Source organism: Triticum urartu, chromosome 4A, assembly GCF_056163025.1.
Source record: "Triticum urartu cultivar PI428250 chromosome 4A, HENAU_Tu73, whole genome shotgun sequence".
Taxonomy (NCBI): Eukaryota; Viridiplantae; Streptophyta; class Magnoliopsida; order Poales; family Poaceae; genus Triticum; species Triticum urartu.
Window position 1 is genome coordinate 99,316,553 of NC_141876.1, and position 15,343 is coordinate 99,331,895.

At 50.5% G+C, this 15,343-nt stretch overlaps 2 protein-coding genes across 3 annotated transcripts; one reads left to right on the plus strand and one right to left on the minus strand.

Annotated features, from left to right (window-relative positions):
- The first annotated feature begins 6,560 nt into the window (after positions 1-6,560).
- Positions 6,561-11,058, plus strand: MAP3KA (mitogen-activated protein kinase kinase kinase 3). 2 transcript variants are annotated; one of them, XM_048713995.2, is made up of 11 exons: positions 6,561-7,078; positions 8,072-8,548; positions 8,650-8,737; positions 8,829-8,891; positions 9,179-9,339; positions 9,441-9,516; positions 9,603-9,662; positions 9,737-9,844; positions 9,927-10,169; positions 10,348-10,478; positions 10,569-11,058. In XM_048713995.2, exons 1-11 carry the CDS (start codon positions 6,747-6,749, stop codon positions 10,819-10,821), a joined length of 1,992 nt encoding a protein of 663 aa, XP_048569952.1. In that variant the 5' UTR covers positions 6,561-6,746; the 3' UTR covers positions 10,822-11,058. The 2 variants fall into 2 exon arrangements, with proteins under 2 accessions (XP_048569952.1, XP_048569953.1); XM_048713996.2 differs by having other exon boundaries at positions 10,572-11,058.
- A 55-nt stretch (positions 11,059-11,113) lies between these two features.
- Positions 11,114-12,842, minus strand: LOC125550886 (exosome complex exonuclease). The gene has a single exon (XM_048713998.2). The coding sequence runs from the start codon at positions 12,466-12,468 to the stop codon at positions 11,161-11,163; it is 1,308 nt and encodes a 435-aa protein (XP_048569955.1). The 5' UTR covers positions 12,469-12,842; the 3' UTR covers positions 11,114-11,160.
- Positions 12,843-15,343: the final 2,501 nt, after the last annotated feature.

Below are 15,343 nucleotides of genomic sequence, written 5' to 3' on the forward strand. Positions count from 1 at the left end.
CCTGGGCCTGCCAAGGAACCTCTAAGTCTTCAGAATGCAGAGCATCAGAGTTTCTCTTAGAACATTGAAGGAGTTGAAGCAGTCACTCGTGTGTATCCTTTGGCTGGCACTACACGTGCACCACATCCTACTCCCACTGAAGCCACCGACAGTACAACTGCTCCACGACCCAAGAAGCGCACTCGTGTTCTCAACGACCGAGAGCTTCTTGTGGCTCTTCATCAGAAACAGGATAGGCATCATGACTGGCTGAAGCGTCATATGCAAAGCCTCTTGGTGGATGTTAATCGCATTCGCAATCTTGCCACCAAGAATGCTTTTGTTGCCCATGAAACCTCTCGCCGCACATGGAAAGGGCTAACGCTGCTGTGTTCTGAAGATGATCTTCAAGAGGATGGCTTCACTGAGCGATTCAAGTTTGACTCCACACCTCCTCGAAAGGCTGTGCTGCTAGGAACTCCATCCCTTGAAGACTCTGAGTTCTCTTCCTCTGCTGCAACTGTGACTGCCAGAGTTATCGAGGATGAAGACAATGCTACTTCACCGCCAAGCTCTTCAGCACCGCCAAACACCACCAACGACCCTGCTACTTCACCTACTCCTCATGGGAACGAGTAGATGCTCTATGTCTTCAAACCTTTTTGGTCCTTACTGACAAAAGGGGGAGAAGCATATGAGGTTGATAGTCCTCAAGCGGGTCCATATGGGCGGGTGCTTTATATTTTGCTTCATGCTTACAACTCTCGTTTTGCTACATTTGGTTCTTTGAGTTGTAACACTTAAACTCGATGGTCGTCTGCTACTTATCTGTCACCTTGTTTTGCGATGATAAATTCTGCATGTGCGACGATAAATTCCGCACTTAGATCATTCTGCAGACGTCCATTTTCCATTATGCATGTCATTATCTTCATATACTTTCACATGCATAGTGGATTGTCATCATAAGTTGAAGTGGATCTCCATAAGTACAACCTGCCATGTGCATTTGCATTCCAAAAGCAAATTACTTATATGCACATCTTCAGGGGGAGCCCTTGCAACTTATGAAGACAATTCCTTATCCTTTACAATTTCACAGATTATATACCCCGTTGAAAACTTCAACTAGTTTGTCATCAATCACCAAAAAGGGGAAGATTGTAAGTGCATCTAGTGCCACCTCTAGTTGGTTTTGGAGTATTGACGACAAACCTAGTGGAGGGACTAATGTGTTTGTGAGAATTGCAGGATAACACAGGTAGAAGTCCCTCATTGATTCGGTTTTCCTACCAGAGATGACCCCTAAAAATGTATGAAGACATTGAAGTCAAAGGTGGTATATGAAGATATTCACATTGAAGACTATGACAAGAGAAGACACCACATGAAGCCTATGGAGCTCGAAGACTTAGATCTTTCGTAGTTCTCTTCTTTTGTGTTGAGTCATAGGAACCACTGTACTGTTAAGTGGGGTCCAAGAGAACCAGTCAGAATGACTGAAGTGATGCCTAACCATAACCTATGTCTTCGAGTAAAGACTATGAGAGCAAATCTTGTCCAGAGTCGGACAAGTCAGCTTTGCTTGTAGCCCAAGTAAAGTTGCCGTGTGAGTTTGAAATCTGACCGTTGGAACACGTGTCAGTTCCTTAGTGACCCAGGGTCATTTCGGACAAATCAGGTCGGGTTGCCAAGTGGCTATAAGTAGCCCACCCCCTACAACCATAAACAGTTGGCTGCTCAGATTGAGAGTACGGTTTTTGTCGTTTGAGAGCAACCCACCTCGAAGCCTTTGAGAGAGAATTCCTTGCGAGGATAAAGCCCTAACCACCCAGAGCCAAAAAGAATCAGGCATCACTTAAGTCTTCTTGTCTGTGTGATCTGAAGACTTATTACACTCGAGGACTATGCATCCTCCAGTGGTTAGGTGTCGCGTTCTGAGCATCCAAGAGACATTATGGATTACCGGTGAACGAAGTCTGTGAAGGTTTGGGAGTCTACCTTGAAGACTTACCAGAGTGATTGGGCGAGGTCTGTGTGACCTTAGCTCAAGGGGAATACGGTGAAGACTGGGTGTCCTGAGCTGCGTGTTCAGGACTGGGTGTCCGGGACTGTGTGTCCTAAGGTTTAAATACCTAGTCGCCCTAACCAGACGTACAGTTGTCACAGCAACTGGAACTGGTCCAACAAATCATTGTCTTCAATGAATCACTGGTTTCATCTTCCCTTCCCTTTACTTACTGTTACTCCTTGTGAAGTTATTGTATGTTTGCACTATCTTTTGTCTTCACTGAGTGACTGCGTGTTCTGTCTGGCTTCACAATATCTTCCTACCCGATCCTTACTACATTGCTACTATTAGTCATTGTGCTTTCACTCTATTGAATACTTGACTATGGCTTGCCTAGTGTAGTCTACCTTCCGCTGCAGGGTATTAGGTTTATTTCTATCGTTTGTCTTCATAACTCCCACGTTTTGAAGACTTTCATAAAAATCGCTTATTCACCCCCTCTAGTCAATATAACGCACTTTCAGGGGCACTGGGGGTGACGGGCGAATCGTTTTTGGCGTAAAACAGCCGCTGGCCCTCCTTGCCAGCGACTCGTCTCTCTTCTCACCGCTTCGTCGTCTTCATCGTCTCGTTTCCCGCGACGAATCAATGCCAAAGTTGCCGCACGCTGCCGTGCCGGTCAGCCTCCTCCATTGATGCCTCACGGGCGGCACAGTACCGGACGACGCGCGTCCCCTCGCCCGCCACACGTACGAGCGGCGCCTCCGCCTATATAAGCCGAACCCCAGCGCGCCAGTGACACGCACAGAATCTCCACCGCCGCAGTGCCATTTCGCCCCCTTTCTTCCATCTCCTCTCGCCGTCTCCAGTTCAAAGCATGGCCGAGCGCTTCCTAGGCGGCAAATGGCTTCGGCCGCAGCCACCTTCACAAGGACGAAGCTCGGCTCCTCTTCGAGGCCGAGTACCTGGTCCCGCCGGACATGCGGGTGCCGGGGGCGTGGAGGATCAGCGCCGGCGGGGTCCCGGTGCCACCACCGCCCACCAGGACGGCGTGGCGTGCGGAGATCGCGCGTATCCGCGCCTCTCTACCGCGGGCGGCGAGGAAAGGTCCGCGGTATGTCCCTGACAGTCCGCTCTGGGAGCCCTACTTCCGCCGCCGCCACGCCGAGCAGCTAGAGGCCACCAAAGGCGTTGTGCCCTCCGGAAGGCTCAACTCCGAAGGCCGGCGCCGATGGTGGGGCATGTCCGGCCGCACGCTGGAGGCCGTCCTCGAGTACATCGAGGGCGGCAACACGCCGAGGCTGGAGTACCCCGCTCCCCCGTCTATCTCTCGCCGGCGTGGGAGCTCATGGACGCCGAGGCGCATGGACCTGGGGGCGTCCTCCTCCTCGTCCGGCCACTCGTCCGACTCTCCCTGCCTCCGCCCCGTCAAGCCGGAGCCCTAGGACACGCCTGTCAGCGCGCGCACCCGCAGCTTCGGCGTCCGCATCGACGACTCCGCCCCCGCCTCTGGCCGCCTTGTCCTTGCCAGGCCGAAGCCGAGCCCGGCCTTCCCACGTAGTACGAGGAGATAGCCCGGCGCGGCTTCTCCGACGAGGACGCCCTACGGTGGGCGCGGGATGACTACCTCCTCGACAAGATGGTCCGGCAGTGCCGGGCCCTGGAGGAGATAGCCGCCCGCAAACGTGAGTGCGAGGACGAGCGCGGCGTCGTGATCCTCGACAACGACGACGACGAGGACGCCCCCGGACCATCCAACCCGCCGCGCCAACCGGGGGAGGGTTGCAGCAGGGACGGCGGCCGCGGAGGAGGCGGCGACGACGGCGGCGGCGGCGGCGACTACACGCGGTTCTACCGCCTCCTCGGCATATAGAACTGCAAGCGCGGCGGGCGGCGAGGAGCGGCGAGGGAGACGGCGAGGAGCAGCCTAGTAGCGTTTTTTTTCTTTTTTGTAAAATATTTTAAATATGTACGAACTTGCCGAAATTTGATTGAATTTGCGTCGTGTTTGTGCCGAAAATAAAATTTTCAAAAAAACATGGGCGCCGCAACTGAGGGCATCACGCCCCCAGCACGCGGTTTGCGCTGGTGCGCTCTGAGGGGACGATTTTTAGCGCCTCCTGGGGGCCAACGGTTGGAGATGCTTTAATTAACAAGAGATCATTGGTATGATTAGGGAAATCTCATGAGCTCCTAATATGTGTGCATGCGAGTGATTGGGAAGGATCTAGTCGTTGCCAAATTCATGCGAACGAGTAAAGATATCGAAAATATCTCATCCAGTACTACAATGTGGAGCAGCACGTAGCATTTTTCCTCTCTCAGAGACACCGAATGCGGATAGCAGCTCCCTGCGCTAGAAGTTTCTCCACGCGCGCGCGGGGGCCGCGGAATTAGGCGGACGGCGACGGCGGCGTGCATATTTCCCATGTGACGCTGATCCACGCGAGGGGCGACAGCGAGAGATCGGCGCAAGTGGTGCCGTGGTGACGGGTGCGTGGCACGGTGGTGGGCGCGCGCCATCCCTCCACTCACGCTCGCTCCCTCCTCACTCACTCAACCGGCCCGAGGTGACGTGCCACCTCGGCCGGCGCCCGGGCGAAAAGGCAAGACGAACCGAACCAGCCACGAAGCCGCGGCGGCGGCCGCTGCACTCCCGCCTGCGCGCGCGCGCGGACGTGCATGGACCTCCCATTCCGCGCCTTGATCGACGATAAAAATATCGTACGTTGATCTTTTTTTGCGGGTGATCATAGCGGGGGCGGGAGCATATCTACTCAATTTCGCTGAAGTGTGAGGAGCATAATTTGCCCACAGAAAATAAGATAAAAAAATGGCGTGCTCATAGGTGGAATGCTACTGCGTGCTAGTAGTACTCATCTTGTCTATCGTCTCGACATATAATCAACATCGTCACACCTAAGATCAGTTTTTAATACCGCGTCCGCGTATTAATATCTTTTTCTTCTTCTTCTTCTTCTTCTTCTTCTGAGATTGTATATCAATATCGCTGTGCAAGTTGAAGTACTCCATCTACAAACTGCGCCAACGCCTTATATTTAGAAATGGAGGTAGTATGTCGACATGAAAGTGCACATTTGGCTTTGCAGTGGTGTCGCAACACGAAGAAAACCAGATCGTGTAACCGTGGGAGATGACTTCCATCAACAGAAGCGTGTGATAAAAAATGTCTGATTATCATTTTTGTGGGAGTAAAGTCTGTTTTGACCTTGAATTTATAAAGTTGATCGAAATCAAACCCTGATCTCCTAATCCATGAAATTAGTAACCCCCCCCCCTCTAAAAAAACTCGATGATCCCACTAATTTGACGTTGAAATGGTATTTTCAAAATGGTTTTGCTGACATGGAGCTAGTCAACACTTGTATATTGTCCCCGCAAAAAAAGAAATACAACTGTATATTGTATGCTGACTAAACATGCCACATCTTGGAGTATGTCTCGGGAGATATACCATACAAACTGCCCTGAAAATATATAAACAACAGATATTACACAAGATGTATAAATAAGATATACTTCCTCCGTCCGAAAAAGCTTGTTCTTCAAATGAATGTATCTAACATCAAGTTAGTGCTAAATACATTTGTTTGAGAAACAAGTTTGGGACAAGCTTTTCCGGACGAGTATTACACGTGATGTATGAACTGCCCTGAAAATGTACGTTCATGAACAGTGCGGCTTATTTGGCAAGACAGGCGCTCGGCAAAAACCAAAACACGACGACTACTATCTCGTTGCTCGAAGGTCAAGGCCGCCACACCATCGCCGTCGAGACGTGCCCCAGTGGACGTATAAACTCGTTTTGTTTTTCCAGAATTGGCCTTTTAGGCTTTTATAAAACTTATTTATACTTATTCATGGTTTGGTTAGACAATCCAAACAAGTTTTTAGGTGATTACAACATGAACCGTGTTTCAGGAAATGTGTTTTTTGATTCTAGGTATTAGGCGATTTTAACCAGCTTTTCGAGTTTAGGTTTCGAACAAATTTGAAGGCAGCACATGTTTGCAAGAGAGAAAAAAAAGAGGCATGGTGAGTGACCCAGTCTGGGGCACCCTCTCGTGTCAGCACTAATGGAGTACATCACAAGTGCTCTTCTTTTGGACTCAATAGCATCAGTGCTCACTAATCTCTCCGCCGGCAGCCAGTGAGTGATCAAGGAAAACAAGGACTCTTCCTGCAGCCGGCAACCACTCCGCTCTGGGTGCTTCTAGCAGCGCGTCCCTCTCGGCCCCACCGGCCACGTCACGCCACATCCACGCCACCACCGTGTTCGTGGGCCCCACACGCAGCGACGCAACATGGTCCCCTCCGCCAGCCGCCCCAACAACTGGCGGGTCCCACCTACCGGTCACAAAAGATGGCGACCCCATCGCTACCCGCCTACGTGTGCAGCTTCCAGGCAGGAGACAGATATCGCTACGCGCACGCACAGGGTGAGCTCGAGACAACCAACGGGGGCTGCGCAGGTGGGGCCATGCGGGAGGCGCCGCGCGTGGGGCCCGCGGAGGGGACCCCGGTCGTTACAAGAGTCCCCGCCCCCTCTCGCTCCTCGTCCCCCTCTCCTCTCCTCTCGCGCGTGTACGCCTCTCTGTCTCCCACCCTCCTGCTCCCTCGACGACGATAGCCATTTCACCCCTCTCTCTCTCTCCCCCACACCTCTTCTCTCTGTGGACTAGCTCTCGAGGCCGGACGAGCGCTGCACGGCCTGCGGCGCCGTGCGGGAGGCAGGATGCCGGCGTGGTGGAAGGGCAAGGGCAGGAGCAAGAGCAAGGCGCCGGCGCCGGCGGGGGACGCCGGCACAATTCCGGCCGTGAGGGACGGGGAGAAGGACAGGAAGAACAAGAAGGCGACCAGCTTCGACGAGGCGCTTATTGGCAGGGAAGGCCGTGGGAAGCAGCTGCAGCAGCCGGCGCCGGCCGTCGGGCACCCGCTGCCGCGGCCGGCGTCCATGCCGTCGGCCTCCGCCCCCGCGTCCGCGTCGGCGTCCGCTTCAAGCGGGGGCAGCTCGTCGCTCGGGTCCTCCGCGGCGTCCGACGAGCCGCTGGATCTCGGAATTTACAGGTGAGAGGCGGCGCCATACTGATCACCACCAGAGTACATACTAGTTGGTCCGGTAGTTAATAATCTGCTGAGTTTGGGTGGTTGGTTGGTTGCTTCAAACACAGGCTAAAAGTTCGAGAGCTTTTGCTCGTGCTCTCGTGTTGAATTCGGTGTAAAGTTTTCGGTTTGGGGCGCTAGGCGTGTCCTACTAGTTGCTGTTCTGCTGAATTATTATTCTTATTCTTTTTGTTGAATATATATGCCGTCAGTCGGTCAGTGGGCAATTGGAGGTGGTGTTGAGCTGTTCTTGACATCTGTTTAGGTTTCAGATTGGGTTTTTGTGGCTGCTTTGCTCGGAGCTGCAGCTTTGATGTTTCTCTGGTTTTCCTCCCGAAAGTTATGTGTCCATGCTCTGATTAATTCTTTGATTAGTTGGCCGATGAATCCAGTTGGAACCGGATTCTGCTGCCCTGGTAGCCTGAAGAAAAAAATGGATCTCCATGAATCCTTGATTCATACCATCTTTTTACAAAATTCAGGCTATTCCCTGGGCTTTGTTCCATGGGTTTGGTTTTGCTGTCAACGAGATGACAACTTGTTTTCTTGGTTGCAACACTGAATCCTTATCGTTTGGATCTCCGTTTGCGTTTGGTACTGGATTAGTGATGTCTTCACGGTGTTTTTTCGTTGCTGTTATAACTGCTGTTCGATTAATTTTTCAAGGCAGTTCCATCAGCCGATTTGCAAATCTCATCTGGAATTTGTTATTGTGCAAATTAATCTCGAACTCTGTGGCCCAACTTATCGCCGTGTGCTACAAGCATGCATAGGCGACAATGCTTGTTGACCTTTTCTTCTTTCGAATAAAAAATATTACTAAACGACATTCCTTCAATCCCAATTATGTGTTAAGATACGATAGCTCTAGAATGCTTTAAAAAATGTACTGATACCAAGTGATTGGTTCATAGATGTGCGTTTCAACTCACTTGATTTTCATGCTTAATTCAATAGGATATCAGATGCAAATAGAACACCGGCCATTGATTCTCGGAAACAAAGTCTTGTCCTAGAAGAAGGGCGCTTTGTCGTAAATAATCTGGCTTCGGAGAATAACAGATCGTGTGAACCCTCAGTTTCTCCAAGGAAAGAATTTCAATCCAACATTTTGGATCTTCCAAGTGATCGAACGACGTACTGTCATGGCCGAAAATCGACAGAAATTGTGTTTGCTACACGGATGCCCAGCTCTCCCCCTAGTTCAAGAGGCAAAAACTGTCCAACCTCACCTGTGCATTCAAGAGCATTCGGGCAATGCCCAGGATCCCCTACTGCGTGGCAAGAGGATGCACGGAGCTCAAGCTCACCACACCCACTTCCTCTTCCGCCAGGCTCGCCGTGCACATCTTCCCGGTCCCTCCATTCACAATGGAAGAAGGGGAAGTTGTTAGGCAGTGGTACATTTGGGCAAGTATACCTCGGATTCAACAGGTTCGCAGTTTGATGCTAGAGCCTTCTATTTTCTCCTGTTCTTCAGCAATTGAACCTTTCCTTTGTACAGTATACTTAACTGCACTCTAAATGTAATGCAGTGAAGGTGGCCAAATGTGTGCAATTAAAGAGGTTAAGGTTATTGCTGATGATTCAAATTCAAAAGAGTGTCTGAGGCAGCTAAATCAGGTATCATCTTTGGGGCATATTGGATTAGTCAGCATCATTCTCATGTAACGGATGTTAGTTCTTTCATACTGACACTGCTCCTTATTGACAGGAAATGCTGCTCCTGAATCAGCTTTCGCATCCAAACATTGTGCAGTACTATGGCAGTGAACTGGTAAATACAAAACATATGACGATCTTCCACGTTTTATTCTCGAACATGTAACATTATCATCAATTTTATTTGCAAATAATTAAATAAATTACCCAAGCAATCACAGTCACTATAATATTTTATCTGAAAGTTAGGTGGTTCTGCAATGTTTACTTCGTTAGATACGTTAGAATATATATTTATTTCCAATCATAAACCAGTAAACCACTGTAGTGCAAACAATGAAGTGTCCCGTTTTATTTGCAGATTTACCCTTTTGCCTGAATAAGTTTCATATTGCAATGCAGTCTAGTGAAACACTCTCAGTCTATCTTGAGTTTGTTTCTGGGGGCTCTATACATAAGTTGCTTCAAGAATATGGTCCATTTGGGGAGGCCATCCTCCGGAAATACACCGCACAGATCCTTTCTGGCCTTGCATACTTGCATGGGCGGAATACAGTGCACAGGTACTGAGCAGTCATCAAAGTAAATAGAGTAGGATGGCCATTTATTTTTGAAAAATATCACGGCTTTCTTACTTATTGATGAAAACTTACCTTTCTCACAGGGATATCAAAGGAGCAAATATACTTGTAGATCCTAATGGTGACATCAAACTTGCAGATTTCGGTATGGCCAAGCATGTAAGTACTAATACTGTGTCAATGATCTGACATTTATTTTATTTACACAAACATCAGTTGGTTAAATGTGGATTTTATTTATACAGATATCAGCATACACATCCATCAAATCTTTCAAAGGAAGCCCTTACTGGATGGCTCCAGAGGTAAGGCTACTGCAATTTTCCCATGTATTTTCCCTTGTTAGTTGAACACCAACTGATATCTATTTATTCCCCAGGTTATCATGAATACCAATGGATATAGCCTTTCAGTGGACATTTGGAGCCTTGGTTGCACCATTCTTGAGATGGCAACTGCAAGGCCTCCATGGAGTCAGTACGAAGGGGTGAGTGCTATGACAATTTTATATAGCTATGGTGGTTGTTCTTCTGATGATTGTCTGCTAAGCTTTGTAATCGATTTCACAGGTGGCTGCAATATTCAAAATTGGAAACAGCAAAGACATACCTGATATCCCAGATCATCTTTCTTCTGAAGCGAAAAGCTTTTTGAAACTCTGCTTGCAGCGCGATCCTGCTGCGCGCCCAACTGCTGCTCAATTAATAGAACATCCTTGGGTGAAAGACCAAGCTTCAGTCAGGTCCTCTAGGTCTGGCTCTGGCATTACTAGGGATATGTTCTCAACTTCCACTGATGGCAGCAAAGCCACGGTACGTCTACAGTCTATGACTATGCACTGTCAAATAGTGGTCTATATTATGAAATCCGTCTGTGCTTGTGCTATGTATGATAACCAGTTATGGCTGGATGACATCATCTCTCATATTAGTTAGCCTCAATATTGAGTGTGGTGTCCTTTAATTTCTAACCACTATGATTAAATTTCAGGTAAAGACAAGCATCGAGCTGTCATCCTACAGAAGCTTATCACCTCTACGAGATACTAATCTCAGGATGAGAAACTTAGTGGTGCCAGCATCTTCTATTCCTTCAATATCAACTCGCAGAGCCTCTGCCATGTATGTTCGCGTTCACTAATTTTTGCTAAAAATATGGTAAATTACGTTTCTTCCATTGTCTAACAGAATCTGGTAATCTGATTTGTCCAGCAGCGCATCCAATGTGCGTATGAACATGTCCCTGCCCGTCTCGCCATGCACTAGCCCGTTGCGGCAGTACAGGCAGTCGAACCGGAGTTGTTTGCCATCACCTCCGCATCCAGCATATTCGGCTGGAGCAGCCAACTACAGCCCTATCAACAATGTGCTGTACCCTACGCGGCCAAGCAACTATCTCACAGACCCGTGGCTCGAAACCCCTCGCCAGAAAACGCAAACATTTGATTCTCCAAGAAGATTGTAGAAATTCCAATCATACATGTTTTGCATACTGGAAGAATATATACTCCATAAGTTAAGGTGTTACTGTAGAACTTAGGAGGACAAAGGTGTCTTTTTTGCTTTCTGTTTAGCCCTTTCTGTATGTATCTCCCCTCAGGATACAGTTGCCTCGTCCTTTGTACAAATTCAGAAATTGAGATGTAGTGAAAAACAATAGCATTTTTGTTCAGAAAAAGAGAGAATGGCATTTCAGGCTGTACCTGTATCTGTTGTGTATGATCAATTTTGAATGAATACAGGTTTCTACTAATCTTCAGAAGCTCGGTGATTTACAGATAAGGTGTTGCGAATTTGGAGAAAATCAGGGCAGCTTTATCTGATGCACTTTGAAAACATCCCCTCTGTATGTCACCGTCTTCTCCTCAACACCAAGGCCCCACAGATGCCCTTGCAGCTTCAATACTCCCTTGGCACCCTCACCTTTCTTGACGACGATATCGTTGACAGTCCCAGTGTCAGTATTTGCTGCTTCCCAGACAAAGCTGAAGACACGGAGCGCGCGGCTCAGCTGCTTGATGCCGCTCTGGACCGCGAGTTCATCGCCGTCGACGAGGAATTTCACGGCGTGTATGGTGACATTCTTGCCTTCCTTGCCGGTCAGGCACTTGCCGATATGCACCTCGATGTCCCGGACAGTGCCGTAGAGGTAGAAGAGCAGCAGCGTGTAGAGGCCCCGGGACGAGTGCCCCAGGTTCTTGGACAGATTCCTCTGCACCAGGCAGTCCTGGTGGCGCGCCTCCTTGAAGGCGATGTCCCTCTCGACAATGATGTCGCGTATCTGGTACAGCCCCTCCTTCATGGCCTCCACCTTCTGCGCGTGCCGGGCTAGCCGCTCGTCGGTTGCCAGGCTCTTCCCCAGGTCCGTGAACATGTCCAGTACTTCTTGCCATGCCTTTGCCGGTGGCGGCGCAGGGGACGGCCTCCTGTACGGCGTTGGGCGCATCCAGGACGGCGAGGAGGACGTCGCCGCGTCCGCGGTCTCCGACAGGAAGCTGGCGCAGGCCGATGCGATCTGTTCCGCCATCCGAATCGCCGGAGACGGGGGTCCCAGCGCGCCCATGTCTGCTCGAAGGTCCCTGAGCACCTCCTCCAGCGCGCCGCGCCAGACGTGGTGCTGCGTCACCTGCGGGCAGACCGTCAGCCGCACGTTCTTCCTCCGCTGCGCCGACACGCCGAGAACGTCGCACACCTTCGTGAGCGAGCTCAGCGCCGTCGTCTTGAGCGGCGGCCCGCGCCGGGTCGCGCCGAACTCACCCGCGAGGGCGTCGAAGTGCTCCACCCGGGCGAGGGCGTGCACATCGGTGACAAGGGATCCCGTCGCGGCGTCCCGCAGGTCGCCATCTACGAGGTCGACGCCTTGGAGCGACCCCGCGAGACGGAGGAGCCTGGCGTAGGCGGCCGGGTACCAGCCCCGGGACGGCGGGACGCGCTCTTGCTCCTCCTCGGAGGCCGGACCGGGCACGAAGTGGATCCCTCTGGTACCGACGCCCATGCTAGCCCCGCCCATGCTAGCCCCGCCCATCGAGAGCGCGCGGAGTACGGCATCCGTGCGTAGCACGGGCTTAAGCTTAGCGCGGCATTTCGTCGAACACCTTGTGAGCAGCCTCATTGCGCAAGCCTGTGCGTCGCCGCGAATTTCCACTGCAACGGGAACGCACGTTACCTTCGGTGTTCTGAGTAGTATAAATGATCCCTGGGTGGCGATAGCCGGCCCAAATCGAGATCAGTGACCCTGCCAGCCGCACGATTCGTTTGTTGTATGCCGTACGATCAGCGCGAGGGTCGTCTTCTTCCCCGTGCAAGAAAGAAAGAAAATAAATTCCTCTCTTCCCCCTGTCTTTCATCTTATGCACGCCCCTGCCTCACGCCATGATGTTAGCCCTGTAGGCTCCGCACGCTCGCTTTCACTGCTCCATCGCCGGCCTACTCGTCGCTCGTAGCAGAGGCCACATGTGTTTGCATCAGTGATCAGCGTAGTTCCCGGATTGCATCATCTCGCGGCCGCTATTTGTAGTTTTTTGGGGTTTGCCGGTTGCAGCTCCACCTTCGCCGGTTCCAGCAATCAAGGCCGCCGGTACTAGAATCGTCACCACTTGTGACGCCTAGCTGCCACTAGTTGACCGACATAACCTATGCCCACGGTCGCAACAGCTCGGCCCTACGGTTTCAACATCCCGACCTGATGGTCGCACCAATTTCTCTTGGTGGTCCCAACATCTTTGTCCCGTGGTCACAACATCTGGCCCTGCCATCCCAACAACTCAGCCTGACGGTTAAACAAATTCTCTCAACGGTCCCAACATTTTCGTCCAACGATACGCAACATCAGTGGCCCACATCAACTACCTACTCCCGTTGTTGCAACTTTTCACATCGCCGGGCCCAGGGCCACACTGCACTGGTTGCAGCGTCGGCAGAGGACGGTTGCAACTCCCGCATGGGGCTAGCATACTTGTCGATGACGACACCACAACTCACAGCCTCATCATTCCAGCTTTCCACGTCTTCGGTTCCAGCAACACACTACCTTGGTTGTAGCATCCGGTTGCAGCTTCCTCTTGAGCTCATACAAAAATTGTCAGCGCCGCGGCGAGTCGTAGGCTCGCGGTTGTAACAGATACGTCCATTTTGCATCATAATTTCCTGCAGTTTTTATCTTATTTTGATGCTATATTTCATAATATGAAGAAATTCGAATGACTTTTCTCTCTTAAAATGCAACATACATCAAAGGAGGAAGATTACCGGCAGCTGAAATTCTGACCTGAAAAGCTATACTGAGATAACAATTCTCCGAAGCTCAAAATTAAGTGAAATTTCACGGAGATTTCTTTTTGGATATATTAAAAATACTGAAAGAAAGAAGCAACGAAGAAGTGCAACAGGGGGCCACAAGCTCAGGGTGCGCAGCCACCCACAAGCCGTGACATCCATGCTTGTGGGGTCCATAGAGCTGCTCTCCCGACGTCCTTTGGTCATATATTCCCATTTGCCCTAGAAAACAAATCAAGAGAACACTTTCTGGACTTTTCGACGCCTTCTCGAGGCTGAACCATGACACGAGCACTTTTGCTCTCCAGCAGAGCGATTCTGCCGGAGAAACCTCCCTCCCAGAGGGAGAAATTGAAGCCTTCGTCATCACCAACGTTCCTCTCATCATGGGAGGCATCATCTCCATCAACATCTTCATTGGCACCATATCATCTCCAAATCCTAGTTCATCTCTTATATTCAATCTTCGTATCAAACCTCATATTGGTGCTCGAAATAGGCTTGCACCCCGCTTTATAGATAAAGCAACGGTCCATGCAGCAGCATCCAAACAAACCACAAAAATCGACGGATGGGGCAACAACATAGTCATGCCCAAGAAAACATAAGAGAAATAGGAAAAAGGCCATTTAGTGGCAGCCGCCACGCGGCGCTACGAGGACGCTAGCCGACGCGCTGTAGCCAAAAGCGCATCCATCATGAGACCGAGACGACGCGATCACGCGAGAGCGGGTGCCAGTGTGTAGAAAAGCAAGGAATTTGAAGGAGTCAGATACCTTCCTCGAAAAACCCTTCTCAATCACCATTTTATTACGCTCGTCAAAAGTGTCCAAGACAATGCCATAAAAACAAGCCAGAATCTGATGATGGGGCGTATGTTGGGTAGCCCAATGCTGGAGGAACTCCACGAGGTTCAGGGCCTCCCAGCCGGGCCCCAAGGACGAACATCCATAAAACCCACGCAGCCATACAAGAGAATAGGATATGGCTCCAAGTCTCAGGTACCGCGCACAGGGGGCACAAGCCATATCTCGGGCCGTGCCTCTTAAGTACCTCGGTCCCCGAGGGGATACGGTCACGTAATAACTGCCACACGAAGATCTTAATCTTGAGGGGTAAGGGGGCTTTCCACAACTGTGAAAGCCAGGGAATGTGAGGTGATTGGCATAAGGAATGGTATGTCGTGCTCACCGAGAATTCCGTCGTCGGAGTAAGCTTCCACGTCATAGTTTTTGAATAGTTCAGTAGCACTGGTGGTAAGGCATTCTGCAGTTTAGTACATTCATTGCCGCCAGCTTGCCCAAAGGTATGACGGAACAGGATGTTCCACTGCCCAGATCTAAAGGTCGCAGAGATAAGTAGTAGTGGGTCCATAGAGATCGAGAATAAGCCAGGAAAACTGAGGCGCAGTGGCTCGGAACCCTTCTAGAGGTTCAACCAAAATTGGGTCCTACCCCTATTCCCTATGGAGAAGGAAATCCCTAGGCGGATGTCCTCCTTGATATTTTGGATGGACCTCCAAAACTGTGATCCTCCCGCATGGGAACTCACCATGAGAGCCTCACCCCTAAGGTATTTTGCCTGAATGAGCTATAGCCATAAGTCGCCCTCGCCGCGTAGAATCCGCCAGACCCACCGCAATATGAGTGCGACATTCATACGACGGGAAGCCATAATGGACAGGACACCTTGGTCTTTGGGCAAACATATGT